Below are 20,710 nucleotides of genomic sequence, written 5' to 3' on the forward strand. Positions count from 1 at the left end.
TTTGGAAAGTTACCCCTCAGATTCCTATTAAATCTTTTCCCCTTCACCTTAAACCTATGTCCTTTGGTCCTTTGGTCCTCGATTCACCTACTCTGGGCAAGAGACTCTGTGCATCTACCCAATCTATTCCTCTCATGATTTTATAAACCTCTGTAAGATCACCCCTCATCCTCCTGCGCTCCAAGGAACAGAGACCCAGCCAACTCAACCTCTGCCCATAGAACAGACCCTCTAGTTCTGGCAACATCCAGGCACCCTGTCCTTGAAGCCCTGATCCCCCATGCCAGTGCCCTGGGCCAGTGTTGCCAGGGGGGGGGGGGGGGGGGGGCATGCCAGTGCCCTGGGCCAGTGTTGCCAGGGGGGGCATGCCAGGCCCTGGGCCAGTGTTACCGGGGGGGGGGGGGGGGGCATGCCAGTGCCCTGGGCCAGTGTTGCCAGGGGGGGCATGCCAGTGCCCTGGGCCAGTGTTGCCAGGGGGGGCATGCCAGTGCCCTGGGCCAGTGTTACCGGGGGTCGGGGGGTCATTACCTCCAGTCGGGGCCGGTCCACTCCATGCGGCAGGTTGATGCTCCTCATGCTGCTCCCCTTCAGCAGCTCGTACGGGTAGATCTACCGACAGAGGGGCAGCAGCATTAGGTACATCTCACCCGTACAACCCAACTCGTTTCACCTCACCACGCCACGCCACATGTTTACACTGAAGGTGGCGAGTGGTTTGTTAGTTTAGTTTAGTTCATTTTAGTTGAGTTTAGCTCAGTTCAGTTTAGTTTAGAAGGTTCTCAACCTTCCTTCTCTCTGGAGATACTGCCTGTCCCACTGAGTTACTTCAGCATTTTGCGTCTATCTTTAGTTTAGTTTAGTTTAGTTTAGTTTAGTTTAGAGACGTATCATTGAAACGGATACATCGACCACCGAGTCCACGCTGACCATCGATTACCCGGTGGTGTTGGAAGCAGATGTGGAGGCGTATAAGAAACTTTTGGATAGGCACATGGATATGCAGTGATTGGAGAGATCTGGATCGCGTGCAGGCTGATGAGAGTTGGTCTTGGCATCATGTTGGGCACAGACATTGTGGGCCGAAGGGCCAGTTCCTGTGCTGTACTGTTCTATGTTCCATAGATGGGGTGAGGTGGACATCCTCTGGCACCATGGCCTTGATAGATAGTTCCTCCAGCAGGTGAAGGTGCCGTGCCCACCCACTCCCCCAAACCCCAACAACAATCTGTCTGTCTTCACCCTCCCTGCCCCACCACCGAACCCCGGGTACTGCCCGCTGATGGGACAGTGTGGGCTGCGTGCTCAGCCCCCTGCTGTACTCACTCTATACTCATGACTGCGTAGCCACTCACAGTGCGAACTCCATCATCAAGTTCGCTGACGACACCACTGTTGTAGGACGTATCACTGATGGAGATGAGTCAGAGTATAGAAGAGAGATCGAGCAACTGCCCATATGGTGCCAGCGCAATAACCTGGCCCTCAACACCAGCAAAACCAAGGAACTGATTGTGGACTTTGGAAGGAGTAGGATGGGGACCCACAGCCCCATTTATATCAACGGGTCAATGGTTGAAAGGGTCAAGAGCTTCAAATTCCTGGGCGTGCACATCTCTGAAGATCTTTCCTGGTCCGAGAACACTAATGCAAATATCAAGAAAGCTCATCAGCGCCTCTACTTCCTGAGAAGATTACGGAGAGTCGGTTTGTCAAGGAAGACTCTCTCAAACTTCTACAGGTGCACAGTAGAGAGCATACTGACCGGTTGCATCATGGCTTGGTTTGGCAATTTGAGCGCCCTGGAGAGGAAAAGACTACAAAAAGTAGTAAACACTGCCCAGTCCATCATTGGCTCTGACCTTCCTTCCATCGAGGGGATTTATCGCAGTCGCTGCCTCAAAAAGGCTGGCAGTATCATCAAAGACCCACACCATCCTGGCCACACACTCATCTCCCTGCTACCTTCAGGTAGAAGGTACAGGAGCCTGAAGACTGCAATCAACCAGGTTCAGGAATAGTTACTTCCCCACAGCCATCAGGTTATTAAACCTGGCTCGGACAAAACTCTGATTATTATTAATTATATACAGGGACACATGACAATAAATTCACTTGAACTTGAACTTGAGTGTGGGGGGAACAGGAGGCACTCCGACCACTTGCTCACTGCCTTATCCACTGGGAGGAGGTGTTACAATAGCATCCTAAACGTGGGCAGCAATGAGCAGGGACCTCAGCAAGGACTGTCAGGTCAGATATATTGATGCAACCAAAATGGCAGTGGTCGGGAAATTATTTTAGAAAGTCCAGAGAGCAGGGATTGAAGTACTTTTTGTTAGACATGGGGTATCAGTGGCTACAAGGAACTGTGGATACTGGTTTACAAAGAGACACACAAAGTGCTGGAGTAATTCAACAGGTCCAGCAGCATCTCTGGAGAACATCGATAGGTTGACCCTTTTATAACAATATAACCATATAACAATTACAGCACGGAAATGTTGTAACTCCCACTCCCATTCTCACACTGACCATTCTGTCCTGGGCCTCCTCCTTTGTCTGAGTGAGGCCCAGCGTAAATTGGGAGGAACAGCACCTCATATTTCGCTTGGGTAGCTTACACCCCAGCGGTACGAACAGCGGTATAAAGATAGCGGAGTCAAGGGATATGGGGAGAAGGCAGGAACGGGGTACTGATTGGGGATGATCAGCCGTGATCACATTGAATGGCTTGAAGGGCCGAATGGCCTACTCCTGCACCTATTGTCTATTGATTTCTCTAACTTCAAGTAACCCTTACTTTCTCTCTCTCTCCATCCCTCCCCCTTCCCAGTTCTCTGACCAGTCCGACTGTCCCCCTGGTTACATTTTATCTCTGTTGGTTTTGTTGTCACCTTCTCATAGCTAACAATGGTTTATTCTACATGTTCCTTGATCTCTCACACTTCCTTATCTCTGAGTCTCCCTCTCCACTGACGCTCAGTCTGAAGAAGGGTCTCGACCCGAAACGTCACCCATTCCCACTATCCAGAGATGCTGCTTGTCCCGCTGAGTTACTCCAGCATTTTGTGTCTACCTTTAACATAAACCAGCATCTGAAGTCCCTTTAATTTTATCTGCCTATAATTATGTGGGTGGGATTTATACGTAGTCTGGGGCGTGGTTTGAGGCTGGGATTCTGGCGCAGATGCCCAAGGAGTTGAGTTTAGTTTGATGAAGATCGTGGGAGAGATATAGTTCTCGACCATGCATGAGCTTGACCACGAGTATGATTGAAACGTACTTATAGAAGAAGAAGCTTTGATGAATGATCTTACTGCTTTGTACTTCAATAAAGAAACTATTAATCAAGAGACTGTTTCTGGAAGATTCATCTTTCGACGGCAGTGAATGTCTTGTGGAGGGCTCGTGGGTGCGTATAGATGACCTTCTGATCCACACTCATCCATAGTGACTATTGACGGCTATACCCCTGAGACATTGTCAAAACTGTCACTATAACATGGATAGGTGATCATTTGGATCAGGACCCTTCTTCAGACTCCAGTGTGGCTTTCTGTACAAGGATTCCCATCTCAATATTTAGATTGCGATTTTGTGAGGTGACTGAGAGATTGATGGTGGCAGAGCCATAGACATTGTCTACGTGGATGTTACACGGCCCAACATGGTCGGCTGGTTAGAACGTTGAAGCACATGGAATCCAAGGGGAGCTGGCTAATTGAAGAAAGACTGGATAGACTCGGCTTGTACTCGCTAGAATTTAGAAGATTGAGGGGGGATCTTATAGAAACTTACAAAATTCTTAAGGGGTTGGACAGGCTAGATGCAGGAAGATTGTTCCCGATGTTGGGGAATCCAGAACAAGGGGTCACAGTTTAAGGATAAGGGGTAAATCTTTTAGGACCGAGATGAGGAAAACATTTTTCACACAGAGAGTGGTGAATCTCTGGAATTCTCTGCCACAGTAGGTAGTTGAGGCCAGTTCATTGGCTATATTTAAGAGGGAGTTAGATGTGGCCATTGTGGCTAAAGGGATCAGAGGATATGGAGAGAAGGCAGGTACAGGATACTGAGTTGGATGATCAGCCATGATCATATTGAATGGCGGTGCAGGCTCGAAGGGCTGAATGGCCTACTCCTGCACCTAATTTCTATGTTTCTATGTTTCTATGGATCCATATTGATTTGGATGATGGGGGACAAGAGGGTGATGGTGGAGGGGTGTTGTTGGGATTGGAAGTTGAGTGGTGTGTAGTAGAGATTGGTGCAGGGACCCTTGTTATTGATGATATAAACTAGAAATCAAGAACTTGGATGTGAATGTCCGAGTTATGATCAGTACGTTTGCAGGTAACAGGAACGTTATGGATGGTGAGGAAGAATGTCTCAGGTTATAGAGGACGTGTGAGTTGGGAAGTTGGGTGGTGCATCTGGCAGATTGAATTTAATCCCAACCAGTGCAAGGGAAAGCATTCTGGAAAGTCAGAAAGGTAGGTGGTTTACAGAAAATGGTGGGGCACGCACAGAACTGTTGATCTCAGTCCATCAAAAGCAGTAACACAGGTGGATGTGGCGGTGATGGGGACCAATCTTCACCTCATCAGGACCTCTGCGATTCACATTCCTGCCCCAGGGGTCTGCCAGGTGTTCGGCCACCACCAGTACATTGCGTACTCAACCCTCTGGGGCCTCTGTACCCCCGGGGCCCCTGTAACCCCTTTGGCCTCTGCACCCACCCAGCTTCTGTACCCACTGTACGCACAGGCCTCTATACCCTCTGTACCCCCGGGGCCCCTGTACCACCCCGGCCTGACCTCCGGGACCATCATTGGCATTTAATAAATCGCCCCCCAAATCTGCGGGCACCTTGTGGGGAAGGGGCATTTGGCATTGAACAAAGTGCTGGAGGAACTCAGCAAGTCTGGCAGCATCTGGGGTGGGAATGGACAGATGACGTTTCAGGTCGGGACAAGGCAGGAAATGCATGAGTCTGGGACTGTCCAACACACGGGCCTGACTGCACCCGCGCAACTGTGGGCAGTTCTGGTCACTAGGGTGAGCTAGCATTGGGGAGATTAGCGAGGAGATTCACCAGGGAGTTGCCTGGATGGGAGAGCTAGGACAGGCTGGGCTTGGTTTCCCTGCAGTAAAGGAAGCAGAGGGGTGAGCTGACAGAAGTGGGGTATAACGGTACAACTGGTAGAGCTGCTGGCACAGCGCCAGAGACCCGGGTTCGATCCTGATCTTGGGTGCTGTCTATGCGGAGTTTGCATGTTCTCCCTGTGACCGCCTGGGTTCCCTCCAGGTGCTCCGGTTTCCTCCCACATCCCAAAGACGTGCGGGTGTGTAGGTTTATTGCCCCCTAGTGTGTAGGGAGTGGATGAGAAGGTGGCATTACATGGAACTAGTGTGAATCAGTGATCGATAGTTGGCAAGGACTCGGTGGGCCGAAGGGCCTGTTTCTATATCTGTATTTTTCAATCAAGTAACAATATTATGAGAAGTAGTCAGATTCTATATCCTTGATTACTTTCTTGATTAGTCCAGGTGTCAGAGTTTATGGGGAGAAGGCAGGAGAATGGGGTTAGTAGGGAGAGATAGAACAGCCATAATTGAATGGCAGAGTAGACTTGATGGGCCGAATGTTACTATTTCTCAGAACCTTCTGATCCCAGGGTAGGGGGATCAAAAACAAAGCATATGTTTAAGGTAAGGGAAGGGGTTTGAAGGAGTTCAGAGGGGTGAGTATTTTATACCAAGAGGGTGTGTTATCTGGAAGTCAGTGGCAGGGGAGGTGGTGGTCGCAGACACAATCGCCATGTTCACCATGTATTTAGACAGTCACTGGGACAGGCAGAGGGGCACAGGCGGATGGATGCAGTCCCAATGTGGGCAAGTAGGATTGGTGCAGATGGGGAAAAGGGGCAGCACGGAGTGTGTGGGCCAAAGGGCCTGTTTGAGTGTGTGCGGCCCCCATCCTGACCTTCAGCTCCAGCATGGTGGGCAAGGAGGTTCCTCGGTCCATCCTCCCCGTCGCACTGTCCTCGTTCTGCAAAGACAGAATTATAGGCAACAAATCCACACCCTGGGCTCAGCATCTGAACTTGCCAACGTCCCGGGACCCAGCTGTAAACATGCACCGTGCTGGAGACAGCTAGCAAGGCAGGCAGGCAGGCAGGCAGGCAGTGCAAACGACATGCAGTGCAGGACCAGGCAGGACCTTCACCGTGAATGGCAGCACTCTGGGGCGGGTTGTAGAGCAGGGGATCCAGGTGCACAGGTACACAGGTACACAGGTACACAGGTACACTGAATGTGGTGTCACAGGTAGATAGGGAGTAACATAGAAACATAGAAAATATGTGCAGGAGGAGGCCATTCGGCCATTCGAGCCAACACCGCCAATCATTGTGATCATGGCTGATCGTCCCCAATCAATAACCCGTGCCTGCCTTCTCCCCATATCCCTTGATTTCACTAGCCCCTACAGCTCTATCTAACTCTCTCTTAAATCCATCCAGTGATTTGGCCTCCTCTGCCCTCTGTGGCAGGGAATTCCATAAATTCACAACTCTCTGGGTGAAAAAGTTTTTTCTCACCTCAGTCTTAAATGGCCTCCCCTTTATTCTAAGACTGTGGCCTCTGGTTCTGGACTTGCCCAACATTGGGAACATTTTTCCTGTATCTAGCTTGTCCAGTCCTTTTATAATTTTATATGTTTCTATAAGATTCCCCCTCATCCTTCTAAACTCCAGTGAATACAAGCCTAGTCTTTTCAATCTTTCCTCAAATGACAGTCCCGCCATCCCAGGGATCAATCTCGTGAACCTACGCTGCACTGCCTCAATCACAAGGATGTCCTTCCTCAAATTAGGAGACCAAAACTGTCCACAATACTCCAGATGTGGTCTCACCAGAGCTCCATACAACTGCAGAAGAACCTCTTTACTCCTATACTGAAATCCTCTTGTTATGAAGGCCAACATTCCATTAGCTTTCTTCACTGCCTGCTGTCCCCTGAAAGTGGCATCACACTTCAGCTGCCAGGACTTGAGGGCCTGAGCTACAGGGAAAGGTTGAGCAGGCAAGGACTGTATTCCTTGGAGGGCAGGAGGACGAGGGGTGACCTTATCGGGATGTATAAAATCACCTGGGGAACAGATAGGATGAATTTATGAAGACCTTTTCCCAGGATAAGGGGAATCAAAGATGAGGTTTATGCTTAAATTGAGAGGAAACAATGTTGAAAAGGGACTTGCGGGGCAATATTTCCACACAGAGGCATGGATGAGCTGCCGAGACACTAGGTGAAACAAGTACAATAACAACATTTTGAACATCGAACAATACAGCACAGGAACAGGCCCTTCGACCCACAATACCTGGGACAAAAGTGATGTTAAGCCAACTCTTATCCATCTCCCTCCATTCCCTGCGTGTCCATGTGCCTATCCACAAGTCTCTTAAATTACACTATTGTGGATATGGGCTAAATGTGAGAGAATGCGACTAGTGGAGATGAGGCTTGTGGGTCAGCATGAAAAGAGTGGGCTGAAGGGCCTGTTGTTGTACTATATGATTCTAACTATCATCCCGCCAACATAGTGGGGGAGCATACAACAGAGAATCAGTTTACAAGAATGATCCCAGGAATGAGTGGGTCAACATATGATGAGTGTTTGTCGGCACTGGGCCTGTACTCGCAGCAGTTTAGAAGAATGAGGGGGGACCTCAATGAAACATACAGAATAGTGAAAGGCCTGGATAGAGTGGATGTGGAGAGGATGTTTCCACTAGTGGGAGAGTCTAGGACTAGAGGTCACAGCCACAGAATTAAAGGACGTTCTTTTACGAAGGAGATGAGGAGAAATGTATTTAATCAGAGGGTGGTGAATCTGTGGAACTCTTTGCCACAGAAGACTGTGGAGGCCAAGTCATGGGATATTTTTAAGGGAGAGATAGATAGATTTTTGATCAGTACGGGTGTCAGAGATTATGGGGAGAAGGCCGGAGAATGGGGTTAGGAGGGTAGAATGAGTAGACTTTGAATTGAATGAGTAGACTTGATGGGCCGAATGGCCTAATTTTAAACTTATGCCTGATGACCTAACCTATTCTAATATCTATCCCGTACCTCATTGTGTTCTCTCTGAATGGCAGCAGCCCATGGAAGGTGTGTCAAATGGCGGCCTTCAAGTTCCATCACCAACCCCTTCTCTGGGGCATTTATAAATGGGCCGTTAATGCCACCTACCCTGAATTAACTTCACACCTTCCCAGAGCCGACAAAAGAGAGGCTGGGTGACCCCACGGTGCAGGGCAGTTGCTGTCAAAGTCAGGGGGTAACCAGGGAAAGGGTGGGGGCCATGAGAGACCAAAGGGGCAAAGTGCTGAAGGCAGGCCATGGTCTTCAAGGAAGACATCTCCTCTGTATTCACCATGGAGAATGCAAATGTAGGTGGTGATCTCAGTCAGCAGGGTGAACTTCTGGAGCACGTTAAGATTGAGAAGGAGATATTAGATGTTGTATCCGGCATGAAGATGGTTGACACAAAATGCTGGAGTAACTCAGCGGGACAGGCAGCATCTCTGGAGAGAAAGAATGGGTGACGTTTCGGGTTGAGACCCTTCTTCAGACTGAAAGTCACAGGAAATGGGGAAACGAGAGATATAGACAATGATGTCGAGCGATATAGAACAAATGAATGAACGAATTGCAAAAACCCCACAAAGATAAAGGAAACAGGCCATTGTTAGTTATGTGTTGGGTGAGAAAGAAAAGCTGGTGCGACGGGTGGGGGAGGGATGGAGAGAGAGGGAATGCCGGGGTTATTCATACCACTGGGCTGTAAGCTGCCCAAGCAAAATATGAGATGCTGTTCCTCCAATCTGCGTTTAGCCTCACTGACAATGGAGGAGACCTAGGACGGAAAGGTCAGTGTGGGAATGGGAAGGGGAATTAAAGTGTCCAGCAACTCGGAGATCAGGTAGGTCCAGGTAAACTGGGCGAAGGTGTTCATCAAAACGATGGCCCAGTCTACGTTTGATCTCACTGATGTATGTATGATGTTGGATAGTGGCCAGGGGCTGAGGAGATGGAGGAGATTGTTGGGGCTGATGGAGACATTGAGATCGAGGCTGGGCCAGGGAGGGTGGGGAGGACAGGAGGACGGGTGGAGTTTGGTGAAGGGGAGGTGGGAAGAGGTCGATCCCAGGCCAGTGGGAGTGAGGTTATTGGGGAAAACTGCTGAGGGACACGACCAATGTGGAGTCAGGAAGCCGGGATGGTCAGCATGGATCCGGTAGTGGGCGAACCTGCCTGGACCATGTGAATAGACACAAAATGCTGGAGTAACTCAGCGGGACAGGCAGCATCTCTGGAGAGAAGGAATGGGTGACGTTTCTGGTCGAGACCCCTCTTCAGACGGAATCTTCCATCTGAATGCTTGCCTCCATTGTCTGTGAGCAGAGATTCACCACCCTCTGACTAAAGAGAGGGACGGGATAGTGGGTGAAAAACACACGGGTGCAGGTGCACAGGAAAGAGGGAATAGTCTAGGGTGACACTTACAATTAGAGAATTCAATATTCATACCGCTGGGTTCATAAGGTCATATGTGATAAGAATAGAATTAGGCCATTCGGCCCATCAAGTCTACTTCGCCATTCGATCATGGCTGATCTATCTCTCCCTCGTAACCCCATTTTCCTGTCTTCACCCCATAAACCTCCAGTTTAAATTCCATTTGGAATATTTTGGAAGACCAAGAAACCAAGAATCAAGGACCCTGATGCCCGTACTAATGAAGAATCTATCTATAGCTGCCTTAAATATATCCACTGACTTGGCCTCCACAGCCCTCTCTGGCAATGAATTCCACAGATTCACCACCCTCTGACTAAAGACATTTCTCCTCAACTGCTTCCTAAAAGAACGTCCTTTAATTCTGAGGTTATGATCTCTAGTCCTAGACTCTCCCACTAGTGGAAACATCCTCTCCACATCCACTCTATCTAAGCCTTTCACTCTTCTGTACGTTTCCATGAGGTCCTTCCTCATTCTTCTAAACTCCAGCGAGTACAGGCCCAGTGCCGACAAACATTCATCATAGGTTAACCTGCTCACTCCTGGCATCTTGGGCTGTTCGCTCCAAGCAGAATATGAGCTGCTGTTCCTCCAGTTTGTACATGGCCTCACTCTGGCAATGGAGGAGACCCAGGACTGAAAGGTCAGCGTGGGAATGGGAAGGGGAGTTAATGTGGTTAGTAAACGGGAAATGCAGTAGGCCTTGGCGTACCGGGGTGTACGAGGGCAAAGATTCCTGAAGGCAATTTACAATTGTATTATTTAGTCAAACTACCTAAACCATCAACCACGCCGCCCAGTCTGGTGTCATCTGCACACTTAGTCAACCAATGAAGATTCCCTCTTCACCCCATTATCTGCCTGTTGCTGCCACCTTCAAAGGTTTACAGACCTGCCCACCAGGGTCCCTCTGTTTGCCAATGCTCCCCAGCATTCTCCCATTCATGGTGTATCATCTAGACCAGTGGTTCCCAAAGTGGGGCGTACGCCCCACAGGGGGGCAATTTGATTTTTAAGGGGGGCAATTGAGCGCGACTGAGGAGGTCTGGGTCCAAATTTTCGATTTTTATTTTTTTGGATTTTCCATCAGGTAAACATATGTAGTTTATGTTTCAGATGTTATTTTGGGTTAATAATTTTTTTGGGGTAAAAAAAGGCTTTATTGTGTAGTTATTACATAATCACCGCGCCATCGCTCTTCATGCACGTCGCACGAAATTTCTAATATAGAAATTTTCTCTCTCTTTATTACCTGTGAATACTCTTTTATTATCATATTTATCATTATTATTATTTTAATACCACTTAATGTTTTTTTCTTTTTTTACAATTTTTTAGTAATTTCTTGCTCAGAACTTTAACTGTTTTTTGTTTATTTCATTTTTCTTTTTCATGGATGCCATGTTCTTTTGAAGCTTGTTTAAACCAAGGTATTGGCGTTTTAAGCTTCTTCAGCTGAAACGGAGTTCACTTTTTAAATGATAAGAATTATATATCACCACATGGGGGGGGGCATCAGGATTTTAGAGGTGATTAGGTGGGGCATGGCCAAAAAAAGGTTGGGAACCACTGATCTAGACCATTTAGTGATCCTAAAGTGAAGCCACTAATCGGGATGCCTCTTCTCAGCCCATTTCACCAACACATTGGTACGACCCCGTGGCTGAAGACCACTCTCGCCATTGTCAACAACTCCACCAACGTTTGGACCATCTACAAACGTGCTGATGGTGCCCCATATATCGTCACTCACGTGCAATACAAACAACTGTGCCAGGGATAGTAAGACAGTGCCAGATAGTCAAAGCAAGTCCCCCTTGCTTTCCCTCTCTCTCCATCCCTCCCCTCTCCCAGTTCTCCCACCAGTCTGACTGTCCCCGATTACATTTTATCTTTCTTTGCTTTGTTGTTACCTTCTCTTCATCTGTTCTACATATTCCTTAATCCCCACCCCCTTTTGATGTCTTGTCTCACACGTTACACTTCCTTATCTCAGTGTCTCCCCCTCCCCCGACTCTCTGAAGAAGGGTCTCGGTCCGAAACATCACCCATCCCTTCTCTCCAGAGATGCTGCCTGTCCTGCTGAGTTACTCCAGCACTTTGTGTCTTTTTTGGGTGTAAAGCAGCATGTGCAGTTCCTTCCTACACAACAAGAGTGGCAGCACTTATCCCTGAGAGGCACTAGTCGCCCGAATCTAATCATAAGAACAAGGATTTGAGTATAGGAGCAGGGAGGTTCTACTGCAGTTGTACAGGGTCTTGGTGAGACCACACCTGGAGTATTGCGTACAGTTTTGGTCTCCTAATCTGAGGAAAGACATTCTTGCCATAGAGGGAGTACAGAGAAGGTTCACCAGACTGATTCCTGGGATGGCAGGACTTTCATATGAAGAAAGACTGGAGAGACTCGGCTTGTACACGCTGGAATTCAGAAGATTGAGGGGGGATCTTATAGAAACTTACAACATTCTTAAGGGGTTGGACAGGCTAGATGGTCCAGAACTAGGTGTCACAGTTTAAGGATAAGAGGGAAGTCTTTTAGGACCGAGATGAGAAAATCATTTTTTACACAGCGAGTGGTGAATCTGTGGAATTCTCTGCCACAGAAGGTAGTTGAGGCCAGTTCATTGGCTATATTTAAGAGGGAGTTAGATGTGGCCCTTGTGGTTAAAGGGATCAGGGGGTATGAAGAGAAGGCAGGGATGGGATACTGAGTTGGATGATCAGCCATGATCATATCGAAGGGCCGAATGGCCTACTCCTGCACCTATTTTCTATGTTTAACCCTCTGGTCTTAGTGGAGACACATCAGACTGCAGGTCTGGCATCTGCAGCAGGGAAACAAAGTGCTCGAGGAACTCAGCGAGTCAGGCAGCATGAGTTACTCCGGCATTTTGTGTCTATCTAAGGAACAAAGCAGCATCTGCCGTTCCTTCCTACACATTTTCTCTGCTCCACGGCAAAGCCTACTTTGAAGAAGTTCACCTCCAGTCTACTCCCCGACCCCCCTCTCCCCACCTCTACTTCCAGTCTGAAGAAGGGTTCCAACCCAAAACGTCACCATTCCTTTCTCCCAGAGATGCTGCCTGACCCGCAGAGTTACTACAGCACTTTGTGTCTATCTGCGGTATAAACCAGCACTTGCAGGTCCTCCCTAGACACGTTGGGTATGTTTTTCAGGTGACACAATAATGACCTGCTGTTGTGGAGAGTGAGGGGCTAGTCTCAGTGTACACATTGGTCAGTTGGCAAGTTGGGCAGAGCAATGGCAGATGGAATTTAATTCCGATCAGTGCAAAGTGATGCATGTTGAAAGGTCAAATGTCAAGACACGCATAGATTGAGTCTCAGGGAGTATTAGAGAGGAACAGAGGGACTGTTGTACGTCTACAGGTCCCTAAGGCTGGCAGCACAGGTGGTCAGGGTGGCAAAGTGGGCAAGGCGGGTGCTAGTCTGTTAGCTGGGGCACAGAACATCAGGGCAGGGAGGTTGTGGTGCAGATTTATAAAACATTGATGGATTGGAACTCCCATTCCCATTCCCACACTGAGCTTTCCGTCCTGGGCCTCCTCCATTGTCAGAGTGAGGCCACATGCAAATTGGAGTAACAGCACCTCACAATTTGCTTGGGCAGCTTACACCCCAGCGGTATGAACATTGATCTCTCTAACTTCAAGTAACCCTTGCATTCCCTCTCTCTCCATCCCTCCCCCACTGAAGTTGTTGTACCAGTTTCACTATTGTCCTGCTAAGTTTCAGTTTGTATTACTCATTATCACCTACCCCACAGCCAACAATGAACCATTGTGAGCTCTGCCTTTCCTGGATCCTCTTTGCTGGCTGTGATCTGACTTTTTTGCTTATCTTTCATTCATTTGTTCTATGTAGCTTTTCAGTTCCCTCTCCCCTGACTCTCCGTCTGAAGAAGGGTCTCGACCCGAAACGTCACCTATTCCTTCTCTCCAGAGATGCTGCCTGTCCCGTTGAGTTACTCCAGCTTTTTGTGTGTATCTCTGGAATGTTGAATGGTGGTCTGTGGTATAGAAGGAATGGGATGGCTCTGGAGAGGGTGCAGAGGAGGTCCACTGGAACACAGCCTGGAATGGAGTGCTTCTGTAGCGAGGAGAGACTGGGCTTGTTTTCCCTGGAGCGGGGAAGGTGGAGGGGGAACCTGATCACGTATATAAAACTATCAAGGGCATAGAGAGCTATCTATGGGTTAAGGTAAGGAGTAAGAGGTTTGGAGAGACCAGGAAGAATATTTTTCCCCACCAGTGGGCAGTTAAAGTCTGGAACACACTGCGGAGAGGGTTGTCATAAGGTCATAAGTGATAGGAACGGAATTAGGCCATTCGGCCCATCAAGTATACACCATTCAATCATGGCTGATCTATCCCTCTAAACCCCTTTCTCCTGCCTTCTCTCCATAACCCCTGACACCCGTACTAATCAAGAATCTATCTCCGCTTTAAATATATCCACTGACGTGGCCTCCACAGTCTTCTGTGACAAAGAATTCCACAGATTCACCACCCTCTGACTAAAGAAATTCCTCATCTCTTTCCTAAAGGAACATCCTTTAATTATGAGGCTATGAACCTTAGTCCTAGACTCTCCCACAAGTGGCAACATCCTCTCCACATCCACTCTATCCAGGCCTTTCACTGTTTGGTATGTTTCAATGAGGTCCCCCCTCATTCTTCTAAACTCCAGCGAATGTAAGTCCAGTGCCGACAAACGCTGTGGTGGACACAGAGACTCTCACCACATGGAAGAGGCAAGCAGTGGAGCATTGCATGGCCAGGCTGCAGCAGGTACAGAGCACGTGCTGGCCAATGGATGGGACTTGGTGGGTAGAAGGGACAGTGTGGGCTGAACGACCTGTATCTCTGCTATTGGACTATGGTCATTCTTCCAGCTGTTCCTAAGAACCTGATGAACATATTTTCTTCACACAAAAGGAGATTGTCCTGGGCACGGTGGTGCAGGGGATGAGTTACTGCCTCCCAGCGCTAGAGACCCAGGTTCGATCCTGACTACGGGTGCTGTCTGTGTGGAGTTTGTCGGTTCTCCATGTGATTGCGTGGGTTTCCTCCGTGTGCTCCGGTTTCCTCCCACATCCCAAAGACGTGCAGGTTTATTGACTTCTGTAAATTGCCGCTAGAGTGGTAGGGAGTGGATGAGAAAGTGGGATTACATAGAACGAGTGTGTACGGGTGATGGTTGGACGGCACAGACTTGATGGGCTGAAGAGCCTGTTTCCAAGCTGTGTTTTAAACTAAACGAGACTGAAACCACAGCCATGTTGTGTTTGCCTTGATATTTTTACAAACCCTGCTGTGACATCTTAAATTCTGAACTTTCCCCTTTGACCTTTAGCTGGCCTGTAGTTGTGTGCTTGTGTTGCTGGAAAACTGAAGCCAGCACATCCCTGCCCCCCCCCCCCCCCCTTGCTGGAGTCCAGAGTGACATCACTCAGAGCTCCAGCGGTTTGCTCAGGACCACTGCCCCAGGGACTGGAATTTCCCCGAGTTCCTCCTCACTGTCCACTTCCATATTTGGAGCTGTTTGTGTATCCTGTGTAACTGATGTAAAGTACCCGTATAATTGGTCTGCAATCTCCAGTATTTCATGCAATTGTGCAGCACAGGGGCAGGAGAGCTGGGATAAACGTTTCTCTGGAGCATTGCAAGCTGGAGGGGAGACCTGCTGGAAGTATATAGAATTATGGGAAGCATAGATAGTGTAGACAGTCAGAACGTTTTCCTCTAAATTTAAATTTAAATTTCTTTATTTATATAGCACATTTTTAGTCAACTTGCATTGACCCCAAAGTGCTTCACATAATTACATCCACACACACAGGCAAAGGTGGGTGAAGTGTCTTGCCCAAGGACACACACAGGCAAAGGTGGGTGAAGTGTCTTGCCCAAGGACACAACGACAGTATGCACTCCAAGCGGGATTCGAACCAGCTACCTTCCGGTTGCCAGCCGAACACTTAGCCCATTGTGCCATCTGTCGTCATCTCTAGGGTAGAGATGTCAAAGACTAGAGGGTATAAGGTTTAATGTGAGGGCAGCAAATATTTAAAAAATATGCAGGGCAATTTTTATACACGGTGCCTGGATCCCACTGCCTGGGGTAGTGGGCAGTAGTGTTTAAAAGGCTTTTAGATAGGCACGTGAATATGATGGGAATGGAAGGATATGGTTCATTGAGATTACAGTATGATTTAGATTTATCAGATCATTTAGATTAGAGTATTGAAGTTCAAGTGAGTTTATTGTCATGTGTCCCAGATAGGACAATGAAACTTGCTTTGCTTCAGCACAACAGAACATAGTTGACATGAATACAGAACAGATCAGTGTGTCCATATACCATTGTATAAATATATGCACACATGAATAAATAAACTGATAAAGTGCAAATAAACAGATAATGGGCTATGAATGTTCAGAGTTTTGTATGAGTTGAGTTTAATAGCCTGATGGCTGTGGGGAAGTAGCTATTCCTGAACCTGTTGGGAGGTCATGTTGCAGTTGTATAAGATGTTGGTGAGACCACATTTAGAGTATTGTGTTCAGTTCTGGGCACCATGTTATAGGAAATATATTGTCAAGCTTGGAAGGGTTTAGATAAGATTTACGAGGATGTTGCCAGGACTAGCGGGTTTAAGCGATAGGGAGAGGTTGAGTAGGCTGGGTGCGCAGGAGGATGAGGGGTGATCTTATAGAGGTGTATAAAATCATGAGAGGAATAGATTGGGTAGATGCAAAGAGTCTCTTGCCCAGAGTAGGGAATCGAGGACTAGAGGACATAGGTTTAAGGTGAAGGGGAAAAGATTTAATAGGAATCTGAGGGGTAACTTTTTTACACAAAGGGTGGTGGGTGTATGGAACAAGCTGCCAGAGGAGGTTGGGACTGTCCCAATATTTAAGACACAGTTAAACAGGTACATGGATAGGACAGGTTTTGAGGGATATGGATCAAGTGCAGGCAGGTGAGACTAGTGTAGCTGGGACATGTTGGCCGTTGTGGGCAAGTTGGGCCGAAGGGCCTGTTTCCACACCGTCTCACTCTATGACTCTATTAGATTAGTGTAATCATGTCCAGCATCGATGCTGTGGAGCGAGGAGCCTATTCCTGTGATGTGGATAGACATAAAAAGCTGGAGTAACTCAGCGGGACAGGCAGCATCTCTGGAGAGAAGGAATGGGTGATGTTTCGGGTAGAGACCCTTCTTCTCTGTGCTGTACCATTCTATCCAAGTGCATGGGATACTGGCTGGAGTTCCACCGGAACCTCTGTGCTGGGACCTCTGTGTTGGGACCTCTGTGCTGGGACCTCTGCGTTGGGACCTCTGCGCTGGGACCTCTGCGCCGGGACCTCTGTGCCGGGACCTCTGTGCAAGGACCTCTGTGCAGGGACCTCTGTGCCGGGACCTCTGTGCCGGGACCTCTGTGCTGGAACCTCTGTGCTGGGACCTCTGTGCTGGGACCTCTGTGCTGGGACCTCTGTGCTGGGACCTCTGTGCAGGGACCTCTGTGCCGGGACCTCTGTGCAGGGACCTCTGTGCAGGGACCTCTGTGCCGGGACCTCTGTGCCGGGACCTCTGCGCCGGGACCTCTGTGCTGGGACCTCTGCGTTGGGACCTCTGCGCCGGGACCTCTGCGCCGGGACCTCTGTGCCGGGACCTCTGTGCCGGGACCTCTGTGCTGGAACCTCTGTGCTGGGACCTCTGTGCCGGGACCTCTGTGCTGGGACCTCTGTGCTGGGACCTCTGTGCAGGGACCTCTGTGCAGGGACCTCTGTGCCGGGACCTCTGTGCCGGGACCTCTGTGCCGGGACCTCTGTGCCGGGACCTCTGTGCCGGGACCTCTGTGCTGGGACCTCTGTGCTGGGACCTCTTCTGTTTGAAGACCGTGCTGCCACTTCCAGTCTTCCTGCCTCCATGTCCATCCATTGCTGCTGCCCATGCACACTCTCACCCTCCCCTCCCCGCTCCCCGACAGCATCTTAACATCGGCTTACTCTCAACTCCTTGCACAGTTTGATCAAAGTCCCTGAGCTGAGTTCCCCTCTGACGATAGACACAGGAATGGGTGACGTTTCGGGTTGAGACCCTTCTTCAGACTGACCTGCTGGACATCACAGACCCTTGGACATCAGATGAGAATTCTCACCTGTGGCAGGTGAGGTGCATTCCGGACGAAGCATCGAGGACTTACCTGGATATCTGCAGAGGCAAGAGGAGAATGAGAATAACCAGTGGTGCCAAACATCACGGCCTTCTACTCCTAAATCTCAACCTTGCTCATAAACCCTTCCCTCAACGGGAGGGCAGTTACTGCATAAACATGGGGGTCGGGGGGGGGGGGGGGGGGGAGACAACTTGTAGACCATGCACACAGCAAGAAAAGACACTTCATTCCATCTAGCCATGAATGGAACAAGAAAGTTTCAGAGGTAAGCTGTGTAACTGGACAACTTGGTGTCATTTTGGTTTAATTTAGTTTAGATGTAGCACTGACACAGGCCCTTCGGCCCAACGTGTCCACGCCGACCAGCGATCACCTGTTCACACTGGTTCTACATTATCCCACTTTGTCATCCACTCCCTGCACACATGGTACAATTTACACAGGGCCAATCAGCCTACAAACCCGCATGTCTTTGTGGGATGCGGGAGAAAACCAGGGCACCTGGAGAAAACCCACATGGTCACAGTGAGAATGTGCAAACTCCACACAGACAGCACCTAAGGTCAGCAGTTTGTCCTGGTGTTATTTTGCCAAAACATGACTTGCAGGAACGGGCAAGAGCTCACTTTACAACGGTATATTTTGGTTTGTGTTGTCATCGTCTGTCAAGAAATGGAAGCAATTGTTTGTCCATAAAGTAGATTTTCTAAAACATGAAGAAAGGTTCTGATCGGAAACGTCACCTATTCCTCTTCCCCAGAGATGCTGCCTGAGCCACAGAGTTACTCCAGCTATTTGTGTCTACCTTCATTCTAACACATGGACAACCTTTGACTTGCCCTTGTCCCTCTGCCAGGCCAGGGCTGGGACAATGTCTTACCCTCTCCAGAGCTGGAAAGGTTTCCATGTCAGTGGGGAAAACCCAGGTTGAAAAGCCGTCTGCCTTAGGGGCAGCCTATTGGGCTGGGGAATCAGATCCGATCAGAATCAATTTATTGGCCAACTATGTAGACATGTAAAGAATTTGACGGTGCTTGGCTCGCACATGGTAAATGCAGACCATTTTCAAAAACATTATGATTTAAAAATGTAAACTGCAAGAGTAAAAATGCGTCAGCTTTGCGATATCTAAACTGTAGACTTCTAACGTGCAGTTGGAGAGTTTATAAGGTCAAAAGTGATAGGAGTAGAATTAGACCATTTGGCCCATCAAGTCTACTCCTCTATTCAATCACGGCTGATCTATCTCTCTCTCCTAACCCCATTCTCCTGTCTTCTCCCCATAACCGCTAACACTTGTACTAATCAAGAATCTATCTATCTCTGCCTTAAAAATATCCACGGATTAGTGTTTGACTTACAGAGCAGAATGTAGTGGTGCAGTGCGGCTGTTCACTAGAGCGACCCTCGTGGGAAGAAGCTGTTTCTGTGTCCGGATGTGGAATCAGTGTTGATGCTGAGAAATAGGGAGGCAATTCCAGCATCTTTCAGAGTAATTGTGTACAGGTTTGGTCTCCTAATTTGAGGATGACATTATTGCTATTGAGGGAGTGCAGCGTAGGTTCACCAGGTTAATTCCCAGGATGGCAGGACTGACATATGATGAAAGGATGGGTCGACTGGGCTTGTATTCACTGGAATTTAGGATGAGAGGGCATCTTATAGAAACATATAAAATTCTTAAAGGATTGGACAGGCTAGATGCAGAAAAAATGTTGGGGGAGTCCAGAACCAGGGGTCACAGTTTAAGAATAAGGGGTAGGCCATTTAGGACTGAGATGAGGAAAAACCTTTTCATCCAGGGAGTTGTGAATCTGTGGATTCTCTGCCACAAAAGGCAATGGAGGCCATTACACTGGATGTTTTCAAGAGAGAGTTAGATTTAGCTCTTGGAGCTAATGGAATCAAGAGATATGGGGAAAGAGAAGGAAGGGGGTACTGATTTTGGATGATCAGCCATGATCATATTGAATGGCGGTGCTGGCTCGTAGGGCCGATTGGCCTACTCCTGCACCTATTATCTATGTTTCTAATTCCCAGCATTGTCAGTGACCATGTGGCCACAAGGAACTGCTGATGCTGGTTAACAAAACACGAGACAAAGTGCTGGAGTAACTCTATGGGTCAGGCAGCATCTCTGGAGAACATGGATAGGTGACGTTTCTGATCGGAACCAAAAGGTTCTGTTTCTTTTATCATCATGACTTTTTGCATATCTTTCATGCATTTGTTATACATCTCTCTACATCACCGTCTACAGTATATCTCTCATTTCCCTTTCCCCTGACTCTCAGTCTGAAGAAGGGTCTCGACCCGAAACCTCACCCATGTCTTCTCTCCAGAGATGCTGTCTGTCCTTCTGAGTTACTCCAACATTTTGTGTCTATCTTAGGTTCTGAAGAATCTTCTATGTAATAAAAAGGAACTGCAGATGCTGGTTTATACTAAAGATAGACGCAACATGCTGGAGTAACTAAGTGGGTCAGGCAGTCCCTCAGGAAAAATGGATAGGTGACGTTTCAGGTTGGGACCATTCTTCAGGGTGGGGTGGAGGGGAGGGGGCAGATGGGTGGGGGCGGAGAACTATAGACGATATTGCAGGTGCAATTAAGAGGCTTCCTGATGGGCACATGGACATGCTGGGAATGGAGGGATATGGATCACAAGCAGGCAGATAAGTGTTGGAAGTGGCATCATATTCAGCACAGACTTTGTGGGCTGAAGGGCCTGTCCGGTGCCGTACTGTTCTACGTTTAGTTTAGAGATACAGCATGGAAACAGGCCCTTCGACCCACCGTGTCCACACCAACCAACGATCCCCACATATTGCCACTACCCTGCACACACTAGGGACAATTTTTTTTAATTTACACCAAGCCAATTAATCTACAAACCTGCACGTCTTTGGAGTGTG

At 48.4% G+C, this 20,710-nt stretch overlaps 1 protein-coding gene across 2 annotated transcripts in view; it reads right to left on the minus strand.

Moving 5' to 3' along the window:
* dmtn (dematin actin binding protein) overlaps positions 1-20,710 on the minus strand; it is a 54,623-nt gene that overhangs the window by 1,954 nt on the left and 31,959 nt on the right. Inside the window, exons 10-12 of one of the 2 annotated variants that reach the window (XM_033016929.1) lie at positions 17,824-17,831; positions 5,987-6,052; positions 529-609 (exon numbers count right to left, since the gene is read on the minus strand). In XM_033016929.1, the coding sequence (XP_032872820.1) occupies positions 529-609; positions 5,987-6,052; positions 17,824-17,831 (155 nt within the window). The remainder of the gene's footprint in view (positions 1-528; positions 610-5,986; positions 6,053-17,823; positions 17,832-20,710) is intronic. The other variant, XM_033016930.1, reaches the window with a different exon arrangement.

The sequence above is a fragment of the Amblyraja radiata genome, unplaced genomic scaffold, assembly GCF_010909765.2.
Source record: "Amblyraja radiata isolate CabotCenter1 unplaced genomic scaffold, sAmbRad1.1.pri scaffold_678_ctg1, whole genome shotgun sequence".
In the NCBI taxonomy this organism is placed as follows: domain Eukaryota; kingdom Metazoa; phylum Chordata; class Chondrichthyes; order Rajiformes; family Rajidae; genus Amblyraja; species Amblyraja radiata.